Source organism: Arachis stenosperma, chromosome 7 (genome assembly GCF_014773155.1).
Source record: "Arachis stenosperma cultivar V10309 chromosome 7, arast.V10309.gnm1.PFL2, whole genome shotgun sequence".
NCBI lineage: Eukaryota > Viridiplantae > Streptophyta > Magnoliopsida > Fabales > Fabaceae > Arachis > Arachis stenosperma.
Genome location: NC_080383.1, coordinates 7130204 through 7146228, shown reverse-complemented (window position 1 = coordinate 7146228; position 16025 = coordinate 7130204). Strand labels below are relative to the sequence as shown.

At 31.7% G+C, this 16025-nt stretch overlaps 1 protein-coding gene across 1 annotated transcript; it reads left to right on the top strand.

Moving 5' to 3' along the window:
- Nucleotides 1-9985: 9985 nt before the first annotated feature.
- On the top strand, nucleotides 9986-15021 carry LOC130941021 (CSC1-like protein At3g21620). Its single transcript, XM_057869365.1, has 12 exons — nucleotides 9986-10336; nucleotides 10857-11206; nucleotides 11341-11487; nucleotides 11589-11724; nucleotides 11945-12046; nucleotides 12282-12401; nucleotides 12541-12621; nucleotides 12776-13116; nucleotides 13375-13620; nucleotides 13712-14036; nucleotides 14284-14517; nucleotides 14755-15021. The coding sequence occupies exons 2-12, from the start codon at nucleotides 10893-10895 to the stop codon at nucleotides 15019-15021; spliced, it is 2313 nt and encodes a 770-aa protein (XP_057725348.1). The 5' UTR covers nucleotides 9986-10336; nucleotides 10857-10892.
- The last annotated feature ends 1004 nt before the right edge of the window (nucleotides 15022-16025 follow it).

The following is a 16025-nucleotide window of genomic DNA, read 5'->3' as shown; positions in this document are numbered from 1 at the left end:
TCGAGGCATTTGCTTGGCTGGTCGAGCTTTCGGTTTTAACGCTAATCGATATTCTACAAGAGAACGATCAAGACCAGGCATCTCATGATAATCCCAAGCAAAACAATCTTTAAACTCATGCAAAAGACGATATAATTTTGTTTGAAACGGGACTGTAAGGTCCTTACATATGTAAGTAATTCGAACATCATCAACAGATCCCAAATTAATTTCTTCTAAAGGATCTTGTGATTTGAAACCTTTTGAATGTTCATCATCTTTTACCGAATATTTTTCAAAATTCAAAGGTTCTAAGTCGTAGATGCAATCAAAAGATAGATCAACAGATTCATTAAAATTGAAACAAACTTGATCATTCACTGGATTAACAACAGCTTCATTTTCAATACAATGTATTTCTTCTATTTCACTAGCAGTCTAACTAATAACATTACAAGAATTATTGAAACAAAAGGAACTTAAACAGTCACTAAATTCGATCAAAGAAATCGAATCTTCACTATGAGAAGAAGAAGAAATTACATTCCTAAATGATTCAACTTCATCAGAAGAGTCACCTTTGTTTTTTACTGAAAGAAAATAACTTAAATACTTATTTAAAGTTACCAGATAATTCGAGACGTCTTGTTTACTTGCCATTGAAGAGCATCCTCAAATCACCACTTATGTTGAACAATCCCACCAAGTCCGAGGAATGCTAAGTTGTGGATAACGAAGCTTCATGCTTAAACCCTCTAAAGTCAGATAGCACTCTGAAGTCAGATAACACCCTTTAGTCCTTCACAATTGAAAGAATTAAGTACCCTGTCAACATTTAAAGGTTTTAATTTAGAACTATACACCCTAAAGTCGACGTGCAACTGCTCAACATACAGATTCGAATCAGCCTTGACTACTTCAGGTTTTCTATCATCTGTCCAAAGAAGGATACTTTGATGCACATTGGATGGTATAGCCCCAACACCGTCAATCCAGTCTCGTCGCAATAAGGCATTGTAACTAGCTTTCGAAGACACCACCACAAAGATAGTGTTTCGATCAAAGGATCCAACCTTCACCCCCAAAGTAACCAATCCTTTAGTAGGGGTCGAAGCACCACTAAAGTTCATTACAGAAATATTAGTTTGGATTAAATCATCAGGATGCTTGCCTACTTTTATAAGCATCCTCTCAGGCAAAAAGCTCATAGTTGCCCCTCCATCGATCATGACTTTGTTTATTTTGATCCCACTCATAGTTGCAGTAATGTGCAATGGGCACAAATGAGATTTTTGTTTCCTAGAAGACCTTTGAAAATAACCAGGTTCATCCTCATATTGAATGAACGAAAAGGCTTCTTCATTATCCACATCATAATCCTCTATAGGATTCCCTTCATATTCCCTCAGATATTTCGTCAGGATAATCGAGATAGTACTGACCATCTCATCTTCTCCTTCTTCGAAGTATTCTTCATCTAAACCAGCAACCTTATCCTTGTCACCATCTGAAGCAATTACCACTGCTTTTCCTTTATCCAATTCCACAAGGAAAGAAACTCTTTTTGGATACGTCTCTCCATCAGTCAAAAAAACTATTCGAGAGTGCACAGAAGGTATTGCCCCCTTGAATTTGTCGACTGAAAACTCCTTAAATGGATGTCGTTCTCTTCTTCCTCTGCCCGTTGGATATCCTCTGGCTCGGCCGCGGAAAAAAGGATATCGACCTCGAGGAGGACCTCTATGCCCCCACTGTGGGTTATGCTTATAATGAGCGTCCCTATTACGAAACTCTCGGTAGTTCGAATCCATTGTACGCCAATGGCTTGAGAATGGTTGAGAGGCGCAATAGAACTTTTCTGAGGACCTCCATAACTTTTCCCTTCTATTCGTCGAATAGGTTGTTTCTGACGGGCATGTTCTTCCCTGTGAGCCAATTCCTTCTTCATTATTTCCTTCTCAAAAATCGCTGCAACTTCAGCATCGAAAACTACATTGCATCGAAGACACAGAGATCCCGATCTTTTAACTTCTGCTACACCAGAAAATCCAACAACCCGTCTCCTGCTCCAGGGTATACAGATCGGACATTTGACTCAAAGTTTTCCAGAGCCATATCAAAGTCATAAGACATTCAAACCATATTCACACCAAAATATGGTTCAGCAAAACTGGCTTCAGTATCGAAAGGATTAGAATCAACTTTCATTTACTTTTTACCATTATCGAATTTCAATCGTCCTTCCATGATGGCTTCTTGTATCAAATCCCTGAAAGGAACACAATTATTAGTCGAATGACTAGTTGTTTGGTGAAACTTACAATAAGGCTTCCCTTTTAAATCTTTTACCGAAAGCAAAATTCTGCCTTCAGGTAAAATTAAGTGTTTATCTTTAAGTAACACATCAAAAATCTAATCAGATTTTGAAATATCAAAACTATATCTTTTTCCACTTTTTAATTTTGAATCATTCGACTTCTCATTGTTGGGGATTTTCTTAAGTAAAGAACAAACATAAGGAGGGCCTTTCCTAAGTTCAGCCAAATCAACTTTTGCCTCTAAATTAATTTCCTCATTAGAGGATTCCAGGGCCACATAAAAAACTTTCTCCTTACGAGAGAAAGATTTGCTCTTCAACCTCCTTTCATTCTTATATTTCTCTTTTTCTTTCTTCAGAATTTCTACTTGCCGAACCCTCTCATCTAAATGGGCTAGGTCAGGAATATGCACATTGAGCCTATAACTGATATCTTTACTACTTCACTTTCAGGAAGTGACACATAACAACGACTTCTAGCGTTTTTGAAACGAATCATATAATTATCAATGGTTTCACCATCTTCACGTTTCAAAGCCAATAAGTCAGTAACTACCACATTCAATTCTCTCCGATAAAATTGGGTATGAAAAGCAGTTTCTAACTGAGCCCATGTTGTCATCGAATTCGGTCTAAGATTTGAAAAATAAGTAAATGAATTCTTCGTTAACGAAGAAGGAAAAAACTTTATTTTCAAACTTTTATCATTGGCTAAAATTCCAATCTCGACCAAATATCGAGCAACATGTTCAGTAGTTGACTCTCCAACTTCTCCTGCAAACTTCGTAATTATTTTAGGAATTTTAATTCCGCTTGGCACTTCAACCATTTGAACATTATGAGGAAAAGCTGACACAATGTGGGGTGGATTCATGAATCCTATATTGAATCCAACCCTATTTAGTACATCTTCCAAAATTCTGGTAACCTGATAACATTCACCGACTTGATTACCGCGTAATCGAGCGAGGACATCATATGCATCTTGACCACGAGGAATTAACTGAGGATTTTCTCTGTTTCTAAAAACATCATTTTCATTTTGAAATAGGTTCTCAAAATCCTCATTATTTCCTCTGGCATTCTGCCTTTCTCCTTCATCATAATCAACGATTCGAGCAATTCGCTCGACTTGCCTTGCAAGACAATCAAATTTTGATTCGTGATCAGCCATCATAAGATTCAGAATTGTGGTCATTTGTTGGGTCAATAGATTGACCAGATCATGATGACTTTCTTCTACATGTTGCCAAAATGCTGCTATTGAATTAGAAGCATTCAATGTAAAACCCACATTATAATCTAGAGAAAACTCAGATTGCTGTTGTGGATTTTGAACATTATTTACTCTATTTACCCCCCCCCCCCACCCAAAAATCGGATTGGAGGAACAAAACCATTCACTGGCGGAGTATAGCCAGGATCAAGACCATAAGGAGGCCAACCAGTAGTTACTTGGGGCTGAATTGGTGGTGGATTACCACGTGGATGAGTATTACGTCTATTATTTCTAGCCTACACATTTGTAACCGCCACACTTTCACTGATAACCACCCCTTCTGAAGGTGAAGTAACGTCAGAAGGTTGTACAACTACTGGTGCACTGTCATTAGTAGACAAACCACCATTCACATTCGACGTTTCATCAGCCATGTGAACAATTCTTCCACTTCTTAATTTAAAATCTGTCCCACCAGGCGTGCTAATTTGTTTTGTCAATTTTTAGCAAATCGATGGTGGTTCGATTCTAATGGTCTGGGAGCGAAACTAACTCCTCTTTTGCGAGTACCAGTTTTCTAAAAATGCATCAAAGACCTTCGCATTAGACGGGATTAGAGGAAAAGACTGAAAATAAAAGATTTTGAAAATAAATTTGACTGAATTCGAAATGACTTGCATGGAATTTAAATAAAGCAGTAAAATGCCTTCGATTAGATCAAAGGACTTTGAATTCGAAAATAATAATACAGGAATGTTAAATGTTGCTTAAAAGATAAATTTGCAAGAAAAATAAAATTTGCAGAAAATGTAAATAAAGAGTAAAAACAAGTGGAAGAAACCCTATAGAAAATTGACTCGAAGCAGACTCAGAAAGTCTCTAAGATGTGAGTGTGCGTGAGTAATTTCTGAAGCAAAGTTCCAATCCTTGTGACTTCGAGCCTTCTAGTATTTATAGTCATTTACTTAACTGATTAATTTAAAATGAAAATTCCACATGTGCGAAAATATGGGTAACCATTCCCGCTCTTTTGCTTGATTTTGTGATGGTTTCAGAATGACTTTCGATTTCAAAGTCTTCGATCTTCTTTATCGAATACCTCCTCGATTTGCTAAGTCAATCGGACTCTTGCTTAATGCCTCTGAACACATGTCCCCTTCGATGTTGACTTCTTTCCAAAAAGCTCACTTAGTTACTCGAATAACCCTTTTTTGGAATTCAATTATTCTTGACCAACAATATATATACATTATATAGTATACATTATACTCACGAAAAAAGAAAAAAGATTAAATGGAGTTCATTATCGCGGCAAAAGTATATATATATTCACCTTGTGTATGGAGTAATTTATTGTCCAATAACAAATCTTTAAATGGAGTTCAGTACCTCGACGAATTAGTTCTTAACCTACCGAATTAGAGAATACCATGAAAAAAAATAAATAAATAAAGTTGCGTAACAGACATCACCGGGTGTTGGTGCGTTTATAGTTTGTTATACCAAATTTCATTCTTATTTTTCCTTTTTTGTGGATACAAATTAATGAGGCAATTATAGATATGTGCATGTGATTTTTCCTTTCCTTGCATTGAGAGGCTCCTATAAAACAAATAATGTCTTGTAATAACTTCTAAGCATATAATATTAAATTATTAATACATATTGATACCATACCCCTCATCTTGATTCGTTACATATGTCTCTCACACAACGTAGGACCAACTTTGGTCACATAAAATGATGGATCTTTTTTCTTGTACACTCCTTCATTTATGTTGTCTCCTTGGTTTGGATATCTGTTATTCCCTTCTCTATGAATCACTTCACTTATATCTTACAAAACTCTAGATGCTTGATTCAAGGAGAAATCAATTATTTCTAAAAACAATAAATCAATACCTAGCGTATAGGCTAATCAAAACTTATATATACTAGCGAATCTTTTAGGAATAAAATCCTAATAGTTAACCGTGTTTGATCCCTGCAACTAAAATTTTATAAAGAAATAAATATTTTTTTAATAATAAATGAGGATTGTGTGCAATCCAATTATGTTGACAATGTTAGTATTTCTTTTGTGGTACGAAAATGTGTAATCGATTGGTTCCATTATTTTGCAATGAAAATTTTAAAATATTTTAATATTAAATCGATAGATCTATTTTTTGTGATTTTTTTTTAAATTCACAAATTGAATGGTCCGATTTTTGTTTTTAAAAATCGAAAGAGTCCGATTTTTATTCTTTAAAAATGAATGATCCGATTTTTACCCTCTAATCTACGTCGAAAATTTTAAAATATTTTAATATTAAATCGATAGATCTATTTTTTGTGATTTTTTTTTAAATTCACAAATTGAATGGTCCGATTTTTGTTTTTAAAAATCGAAAGAGTCCGATTTTTATTCTTTAAAAAATGAATGATCCGATTTTTACCCTCTAAATCTACGTCTAAAATTAATATTCTTACCGTCTATAATCTTAAAAAATATTATTCTCACCCTAATATAAAAATTAATTTGCGATCTTTTACTTCCTCATCAAGTCTCGTGATGGAAATAATTTTGATAGAGTTTCAAAATAAAAGCATTTTAGAGGATAGACATAACACATCATAAATGGGTTTCACTGACTAAATCCCCATTTTGGTCTTTGAGATTCACGTGATTACTCATTTTGGTCCCCGAAATTTAAAATTACTTATATTGGTCCTTCATTTAGTCCTAAAACCCTAATTATCTTATTATTTATATGAGTTATAATGACAAAGTTTTAACAAAGGAGGACTAAGTTAGATACAACTAGCCATTACAGCGTCCAACGTGATAAGAAGGGTGTCATCTCAGCACTCCATTTGTCTAATCATCACCGGAAAGAGTCGAGGGACCATATTGGTGCCCAAACTTGAATCTGGAGGACCAGTATAGGTAATTTTGAATTTCAAGGACCAAAATGAGTAATCGCGTGAATCTCAGGGACCAAAATAGGGATTTAGTCGGGTTTCACTTTCACAATGCTATAATCAAAATCTATACTCATGATAAGTTTCCTTGTCTTCAAAATTAAAACAGTCAATATCTTTAACTTCTAGTTACTCTTTGACTCCAGATTTTATATATGATTATATCAACTAGTATTTAAGTATATATTATATATTTTATATTCCATAAAAAAAAACCTTGTACCCAAAAAAAGTGTTTTTCTTCTTTTAAAAAACACATATTAATTTAGTAAAGTTACATAATAATAATAATAATAATAATAATAATAATAATAATAATAATAATAATATACTTGATTCAATTAAAGAATATATTTAGTTTCATTATTTGGGGTCAATGATGGATTTTATTTTTTATGCATTTTTCCAAAAGTATTGGGTTTTGCTAAATATAAAAGTGAAATACTTTATAGAAAAAATAAAATTTAAAGTTTTTAATTATATTAAATGCGTACAAATTATTTTCCTTATGAAAGTACTCTATATACATACATACATATATTCTCATTATATGTTTTCTTGTTTTTCAGAATTAATCAATTAAGAAATCAGAGGAAAGAACATCTTTAGTTATTTTTCTTTTGTGTGTTGGGAAAGTGGGGTGGGAGTTGGGTTAACAACATAACATCTTTTATTTCTAATTGCTCTCTTTGGATCCAGCATATTTTTTTAAATAGTTTAATTATGGTTATGTATTATTAATTTATTATATGTTAGTGATCCCTCTATTTTAAAATAAAAAATCTCTTTTAGCTTTTATATTTATTGAAAAATTAATGTATTTAAAATATAAAAAACGTAACACTTATTTTGAAGAATGATAATATTCATATACCAAACATTTCTAATATTCATATAAAAATATGTTGCTTTTAATTAACTGTATATTTATATTATTCTTTAATTAACAAAATAAAAGAAATGTGTATTGATTGTTAAAAAATATTATTGCTAAAATAATGTCCAAGTATGAGTAACGGAATTGTATTTTAAAATAAGAGTGTTTTTTTGGTGACTTTAAAATAAAAGAGTACACACTTACACTGTATTTAACTCTATATATTACTATTCAATTATGTTATGTGTAAATTAAAAATTAATTATCAAATTAATTATTAGTATAAAATATATATTATAAATATGTTAAATATCACATGTATATATAAATATATGATAGTGATATCTTATGTGCATATAGTATTTTTTATGAAATTATATTAAAATGATGCTTTTACTTACTCTATTTTAAATATGGCTTTCATTTTTGGTACATTGACAAATCAACATATGACGTTAATTTCTCAGTGAACTGTTAATATAAAATTTCAACAAGATGATTAAAAAAATCGAACTCACATTTGAAATAGTGATATATTTACCAATTAGATTCAAGTAAAAAAAAAAAAAGTAGTTGACTTTGATATTGATTTGCGTATTTTAACATCATCATGATAATGATATTTAAACTTAGAATATAACATTATTATAACGTAAACTAACCCAAATTTCTTACAACTAATTATTAACCTTTTTCCAAATGACATCATCACATATTCACATAATATTCAAATAAATACGTTCATGTTAAAATCATATATAATTAAACTATCATTTATTTCAAATCAGGAAAATTAAAATTAGTGACCGTGAAATTCTCAAATTCAACATATTTGAAGATTTCGAATCCGATACACTTTAAAATGTCAATAAAATTAAACGTGCCTTTTCATCTTTGTTATAAAGTAGTACCCTTCTTTAATCAAATCTAAATAATGATTTTCCTTTTTTTTTTAAAGTACTATCTAAAACACATATATAGAGGATGCTTTTCTTAAACAAGTTATAATAAAAAAATAGAATAGAAAAAAAAAGAAAAGAAAAAAGCAAGAATGAATGAGAAATTCTGCTAGATATGAACGTTTTATTCGATCAGTTTCCTGGCTTTTATGACATTGAAGTGTTATTATTGACTTTATTATTATCATTGATTTCAAATAGAGCCGTTAGATTATTAGGTAATGAATAAAGAGAGAAACGTCGGCAAGTGACTTAAAACTCCACATGCTGCCAACCCATAAATTATTATAATGTCTTCTATATTATTTATTCATTGATTGATTCCTTGCAATTTGTAATTTATATCGTCACATTCATCATCTATGGATGAATTTTGTATGATTTTAATTTCAGAGTATTTATAATGTCCATTTTTTAATATTTATTGTTATTATTGAAAGCTTAAAATAAGTAATTATAATTATTTGTATTTGCATTTGTATTTGTAAGTACTATTTACTAATAAATATAAAATTTGGAAAATTTATTTATTAGTATAAAGAAGTCTTGAGTAGTATTCAAAATTCAATTTATTTTTTCTATATATGTATCTTCTATATGTCGAATAAGGTTGACCAAATAAATTTTTCACGAGATTAATATTTAATAGATAATCACAACGTTTCTTACGTGTGATTTTCCGGTAACATCGCTTACATGTGTTTAGATTTGGACATTAATAATGATAATAATAATGAATTGGTAATAAAAATCTTGATAACAAATTTTATAAGGATATATATTAATTAAGAATATTAAAACACATTATTTATTTAAATTATTAAATAAAAAATTATGCAAGTTTTAAAATGTAAATAAATTTTCATATTTAAAAGTTTTTTAACTTAATTAATCTTAGCTTTTAAAAATTACACGCGTGCGTCATGATATCATGTTTAGCGATAAGCACATCTCAAAAAAATATTTTTTTTATATAGTTTTTTTAGTGTCTTTTATATATATAGTTATTTCTTTTAATACATAATGGGTATCAAAATATTTTCAATATATAATTATATCGTTAGAACTAAATCTAAGAAAGTTCATTTTTTCTATACTAATAGTTTGTCAAGAGTTTAATATTGTCTTAAAAAAATAAAACATTTGTGTTAACTACGTAATATCAATGAATTTTTATAATTTTAATAAATTTTTAATTAAATTTTTATATTTTTTTATTAATCTCTATATTATATTTAATTTTGTAATTAAATTTATATCGTAATAAAAATACTGAAATTAACAGAATATTTTTTTAAACAAAATAAATATATATAATATTTAATTGAATATTCTGGTAATTTTAATAATTTTTATTACAGTAAAATTTTATTTATAAATTTTGATTTTGTATAAGAATTTAATTAAAAAAAATATAAAAATTTAATTAAAAATTCGTTAAAGAATAATTAAAATTTATTAAAAATAAGACTGAATTTGATATAAAAATGATTTTGTTTGATTGCATAAACACAGGACATGAGAAAGACGACAGAAAAATAGTAACGGTAGGCACAGTTCCTCTGCCACCTGGTTTCTTTTCTTTTCTCTTCTGTTTCTGAGTCATACACAGTTCTCACTCTCTTCTCCGTTTTTCAATATTTTAATATTCACATCGCTTTATCTGAATCAATATCACTCACACATGATGAATGGGTCTACCTGCTCTTTTTTGTACTACTCAGTAGGCACACAAATCTTGCCTCATATTCTTGACTGAGACATCCCCTTACGGAACTTCATTTTCAATATCTACTTGCCATTTTCTGCAATCAAATGCCATAAAGTTTTCAACTTTAGCTGATTCGTGACGTTTTTGCCTCTGGCTGTTCCCCTTTTGGTCGCTTGAACTAACTCTACTATCTCTTTCTCTCTCTCTCTCTCTCTGTTTGTTGTTTTTCTGTGATCATCTCAATTGGGTAGAAGAAGAAGTGCTCAATTTTCGTTTTTTGTTTCAGCTGAGACTAGCAGTTTCTGAAGAGGTATTTGATCATGAAAGTTTTCACCTTTCAGCACTGCAAATGTAGAATTTTTACGAGTTTGTTTTTTTATTTTACAGACCCTTTTTCTTTTATGTTCATCGATAGCTTAGATGAAATAGAAATTTTGGAAGAATTTGACATGTTTTGAAGTTTTGGATTTTAGTTCTTGTTGTGTTGTAAGAACAGGTAGATTCATCATTCAGTTTCGGTTGTGGACACCAAAAAAACATGTCCTCTACACACGGTTTGGTAGTTCATACATTTTACAAGTTTATGAAGGATGGTTTTGCCACTTGGCTAATTTTCACTTCCATGGCTCACCAAAAAAAAGGATAAATAATAAAAAATTGGGAATGAGTTTAGGGGGAGGCAAAAATAAAGCTTAGTACAAAAAAAAAAAATTGTCAAACTAGTCCTTTTCTCTCTTACCTGTCAATGCAGTACCTGAAGTGCAATTTTAAATTCCAATTTTATAAATGAAGTGGAATTTTGACATAGTTCTTGTATATATATTTTGCAGGGAATAGCTTATTCTCTACTTTGTTGAAGTGTGCAAATGGCTTCACTTGGTGATATAGGACTTGCAGCAGCAATAAACCTCCTCAGTGCATTAACTTTCTTAATTGCATTTGCTGTGCTCCGGATACAACCTATAAATGATAGAGTGTACTTTCCGAAATGGTATTTGAAGGGTTTAAGGACCAGTCCTTTGCACTCAGGAGCATTTGTGAGCAAGTTTGTCAATTTAGACTTCAATTCTTATATAAGGTTCTTGAATTGGATGCCGGCAGCATTGCAAATGCCAGAACCGGAACTAATTGACCACGCAGGCCTGGATTCCGCCGTGTACTTGAGGATATACTTGCTCGGGTATGCTCCTAAAATATTATTTGCAGTAACTGTGGTTGTGTATCTGATATTAAATTTATATATATTAATTTGGAGCAGGCATTGATCAAATTGTTTCTTTCTTTCTTTCTTGTTGAATAACTATGTATTCACAGGCTAAAAATATTTGTCCCCATTGCACTCCTTGCATTTTCTGTTATCGTACCTGTCAATTGGACCAACGACACCCTGAAGCGTTCAAATTTGGTTTACAGTAGCATAGATAAGCTTTCCATTTCAAACATTCCATTAGGATCAAACAGGTAAGCAAATCTTGTATTGGTATTTTTTCTTTGTTATGGAAGAAGCTTTCGGTAATTGAAGTTAAATTTTACACACCAGTAACGTTTTAAATGTATTGCAGATTTTGGACCCATTTGGTAATGGCCTATGCTTTTACCTTTTGGACATGCTATATCTTGAAAAGGGAGTATCAGATTATTGCAACAATGAGGTTGCATTTTCTTGCTTCAGAACGACGCCGTCCCGACCAGTTCACAGTAAGATCACGTTCCATGACTTATGATATGTTTATAATCACAGTAACAATGCTTCTGGATAAGGATTTATGTACTAGGATTGTTGAACTCATAATTCAAAATTTATACTAAAAAAGTGTATCCTATTTGTTTTTATTTCAAAAGTCACAGTGCTCTTGAATTATTTTACTTTTGGTTCCTTCTTACTTCTTCTTGAAGAAATTACTCTTTACTTGTGCAGGTACTTGTTAGGAATGTACCACCTGATCCTGATGAATCAGTTAGTGAGCTAGTGGAGCATTTCTTCTTGGTCAACCATCCAGACCACTATCTCACTCATCAGGTATGATCCCAAATTTTCACCACCACCATTGGTTACTTATATCTTCTTGTTTTGTGTTTAAATGGATTGTTCATGCCTAGTATAAATAGCAATATCTAAAGTTTGCAACAATTTCAGTCAATTTATGTTACAGGATTGTCACACCATAATTGCAGTGTGGCTTCAACGATTTATATTTATATCCAAATTGCTTTGTTATTCGTTTAACTTACAGTGCAATTATATTTATATGCAGGTTATCTACAATGCAAAGAAACTTTCTAGCCTAGTTGCTAAGAAGAAGAAAAAGCAGAACTGGCTTGACTACTACCAACTTAAATATTCTAGAAATCAGACCGAAAGGCCAACTAAAAAGGTATGCCTTCAACAACTCAATTATGCACTCCGAATTATTTGTTCATTTTGATTTGGCTTCAGCATAAGTTTTCTCATGCTATTTTTCAATGCATCCATTTCTTTTCTTTCTTTCCACATGGCTAACATTGTGTCAGCAGACTGGATTTTTAGGACTTTGCGGCAATAGGGTGGACGCAATTGATTTTTACACAGACGAAATCGATAAACTTTCAAAAGAAGTTAGTACTACCAAGCCTTCTTGTACAATTTCATGTACTTCATAATTTCTTATGTACTTGGTGGATCACATGTTGTTATGCCATCAATGTAAACATTTAATAACACTTCTCCATTTCATAATTTGATTGTATCTTTCTATAAATGAATTTCCAGATTGAATTGGAGAGAGAGAAAGTCATAAAAGATCCTAAATCCATAATGCCAGCAGCTTTTGTTTCTTTCCGAACTCGTTGGGGTGCAGCAGTTTGTGCCCAAACTCAGCAGTCCAGAAATCCAACCACATGGCTTACTGAATGGGCTCCGGAACCTCGTGATGTGTATTGGAATAACATGGCCATACCATATGTTTCCCTCACAATAAGGAGGCTTATAGTTGCAGTGGCTTTCTTCTTTCTGACATTCTTTTTCATGATTCCTATCGCATTCGTGCAGTCACTTGCCAACATTGAAGGCATTGAAAAAGCAGCTCCCTTCTTGAGGGCCTTTATTGAGATGTAAGCATTGTTTTCCATCACTGCCATCTTTTTTCTTAAAAGATTAATGCATATTTCTTGTTTTTGGTTGATTTAGTAATCATAATTAGAGTGTAATGTTGATACATCATTAAATTCTTTTGATTAGTTGATAGTGTAATATATTTTACACCAACAATGCATCAAAATAATTCTCTCTTATTATTGCAACTGAGTTTAGTTACTACCCAAAATGTGTTGGAATTTCTAATCTTATGCTATCTTCTTTTTTTATTGCAGACCATTTATAAAATCTTTTATACAAGGTTTCCTTCCTGGGATTGCTTTGAAGATATTCCTCATTTTTCTGCCAACAATATTGATGATAATGTCAAAGTTCGAAGGGTTTATAAGCACGTCTGCTCTCGAAAGGAGATCAGCAACAAGATATTATATCTTTCAGTTCATAAATGTATTTCTTGGGAGCATAATTACTGGGACTGCTTTCCAGCAACTGGATAAGTTTATCCACCAGTCTGCGAATGAGTAAGTCCTCCGCGCAGCCTTACAGGCCTATTAACCATAAACCACAATGCAAACATTTTCTAAATAATATTTACATTTGCTATGTATGTAGAATTCCGAAGACTATTGGTGTCTCAATTCCAATGAAGGCAACTTTCTTCATAACCTATATAATGGTTGATGGTTGGGCTGGTTGTGCTGGTGAGATTCTAAGGTTGAAGCCATTGATATTCTATCACTTGAAAAACACCTTCTTGGTGAAGACTGAAAAGGACCGCGAAGAAGCAATGGATCCGGGAACCATTGGTTTCAATACAGGAGAACCACAAATTCAACTTTATTTCTTACTTGGCCTTGTTTATGCTGTGGTCACCCCTTTTCTACTTCCATACATCATCGTCTTCTTCGGTTTTGCATATGTTGTCTATCGTCATCAGGTAAGAAAATTTAAACTCTCCTTCTCTTTTGATGTATTTGCACTATATGATGTTAACATTATTTGAGTTTTAAATTTAAATGATTAAGATATGGATGTGATATATGATAGAACACTATAGTATTTATGGAATCTTTTCAGATTCAGTTTAGTTTTTAGTGACAATTCCGAACTATAATCATGTTTGTTTGCATGTCATTCTTTATGCATGTTCTTATCTAAGGCTAATGAATCAAATTGAATGGCAGATTATAAATGTGTACAACCAAGAATATGAGAGTGCTGCAGCTTTCTGGCCTGATGTACATGGCCGCATTATATTTGCTTTAGTGATCTCACAGCTTCTATTAATGGGATTACTGAGTACAAAAGAAGCTTCTAACTCAACTCCATTGCTCATCACTCTCCCTGTTTTAACCATTTGGTTTCATCGCTTCTGCAAAGGGCGATATGAACCTGCTTTCATTCGGCATCCATTACAGGTTAGTCTTGATATTAAGACATACTAGTTTTCATGTCTACCTTGAGAAATAAGCAAAGTAAAATACAATGTTTGAGACATACTTACAGATTCTGTTTGGTAACTGTCTCAAGACAGAAACACAAAGAACTCACAACACAAACTGAATTTGAATCTTTCATGCCATTATTTGGTGACATTTTAGTTCATTCTTCTATCAAATTTATGTGAATTCTCATGTTGTGTATATGAACTTCAGGAAGCAATGATGAAGGACACGTTGGAGCGTGCCCGAGAGCCGAACTTCAATTTGAAAGAGTTCCTACAGAGTGCTTATATCCATCCTGTTTTCAAGGGTAGCGACGAAGACAGCGAGAGCGAAGCAATGAGTGAAGAGGGTGAGCAGGAACCGGTGCTTGTCCAAACGAAACGACAGTCTCGGAAGAACACACCGGCACCTAGCAAACATAGCAGTTCATTGTCATCCCCCCTCCATGAATCTGCTGATAAACATTTGCGGCCTTAATTTGAGAATGATATTGGAGTTGGAGTTTGGGAGGAGAAAAAAGTAAAAAGGAATTCACTGTTATATTTATTTGTTGCAAAGTTGAAAGTGTATATAACATGGTGGATGGGTAGATAATCCAGGTCTAATTTTTTACTTACTTTTTTTATTTTAATCTTATGCTGGTTTAGTAGTTGGTACAGCAAATATTGACTAACAAGAACTAAATTTACCAACATTTTGAGTTCAAGTGCTAAACTTGTTTTCAAATGTACTAACATTTGACTGTGGGAGAGCACAAGGTAATTTTCTATAATAGCTAATCTAAAAATTTTGGTTACAGAATTCCCAATCATGTTAAGTGTATATTGAAAATGTGTTAATCAACAAATATATTTAAAATACATAATAGTTTATTTTTGATATGCTCAAAAGATTTTTAACATTAGTATAATCTTGTAGTTTAGAGAAATGTATAAAACGTTTTCACTAGTTGAAATTAAATCACTCAAAACAAAAACATAGATCAAAGTAAATCATCAATAAAAAAACTGAAATATTTGATTCACTTTGTAAGTTGTTATAAGGGTTTGATTGGTTTTTATTTTTATTTTTAATATTTTCCGTATTTAAGATTTTGCGAATAAAAATTGAAAATAATAAAAATAGGAATTTGTTGTTTTAAGTGGGAGTTGTAATTTAATTTAATTTTTAACTAAGGCCCTACTAATTCTTAAACTTCATAATTAAGTCCTTGAAATTTATTATGCCTAGTAACAAGTAAGGAGCTCTTTAACAAAAAGAATTGAGAAAAATAGAGCCCCCTTCTAAACTATAGAAGCTTACTAAAAATCCATATAACTATAAGACGAGAGTAATTTAGCAAAAACTTGTCAAATTCCGGATTGTAGTGCCATAATTAGAGGGGAAAAATAAAGTAAATTAGCATCATTTTTCCAATGGATATACAAATGACAAAATCATCAAACAAGTATATGATAATATGATATGATGAAAAGGAGATA

Excerpts from the sequence above, each read along its gene's own strand:
- LOC130941021 (XM_057869365.1), top strand. The coding sequence starts at position 10,893 with ATGGCTTCACTTGGTGATATAGGACTTGCAGCAGCAATAAACCTCCTC. Across the intron at positions 11,725-11,944 it reads GCCGTCCCGACCAGTTCACA|GTACTTGTTAGGAATGTACC; the intron begins GTAAGATCACGT and ends TTACTTGTGCAG. Across the intron at positions 14,037-14,283 it reads ATGTTGTCTATCGTCATCAG|ATTATAAATGTGTACAACCA; the intron begins GTAAGAAAATTT and ends ATTGAATGGCAG.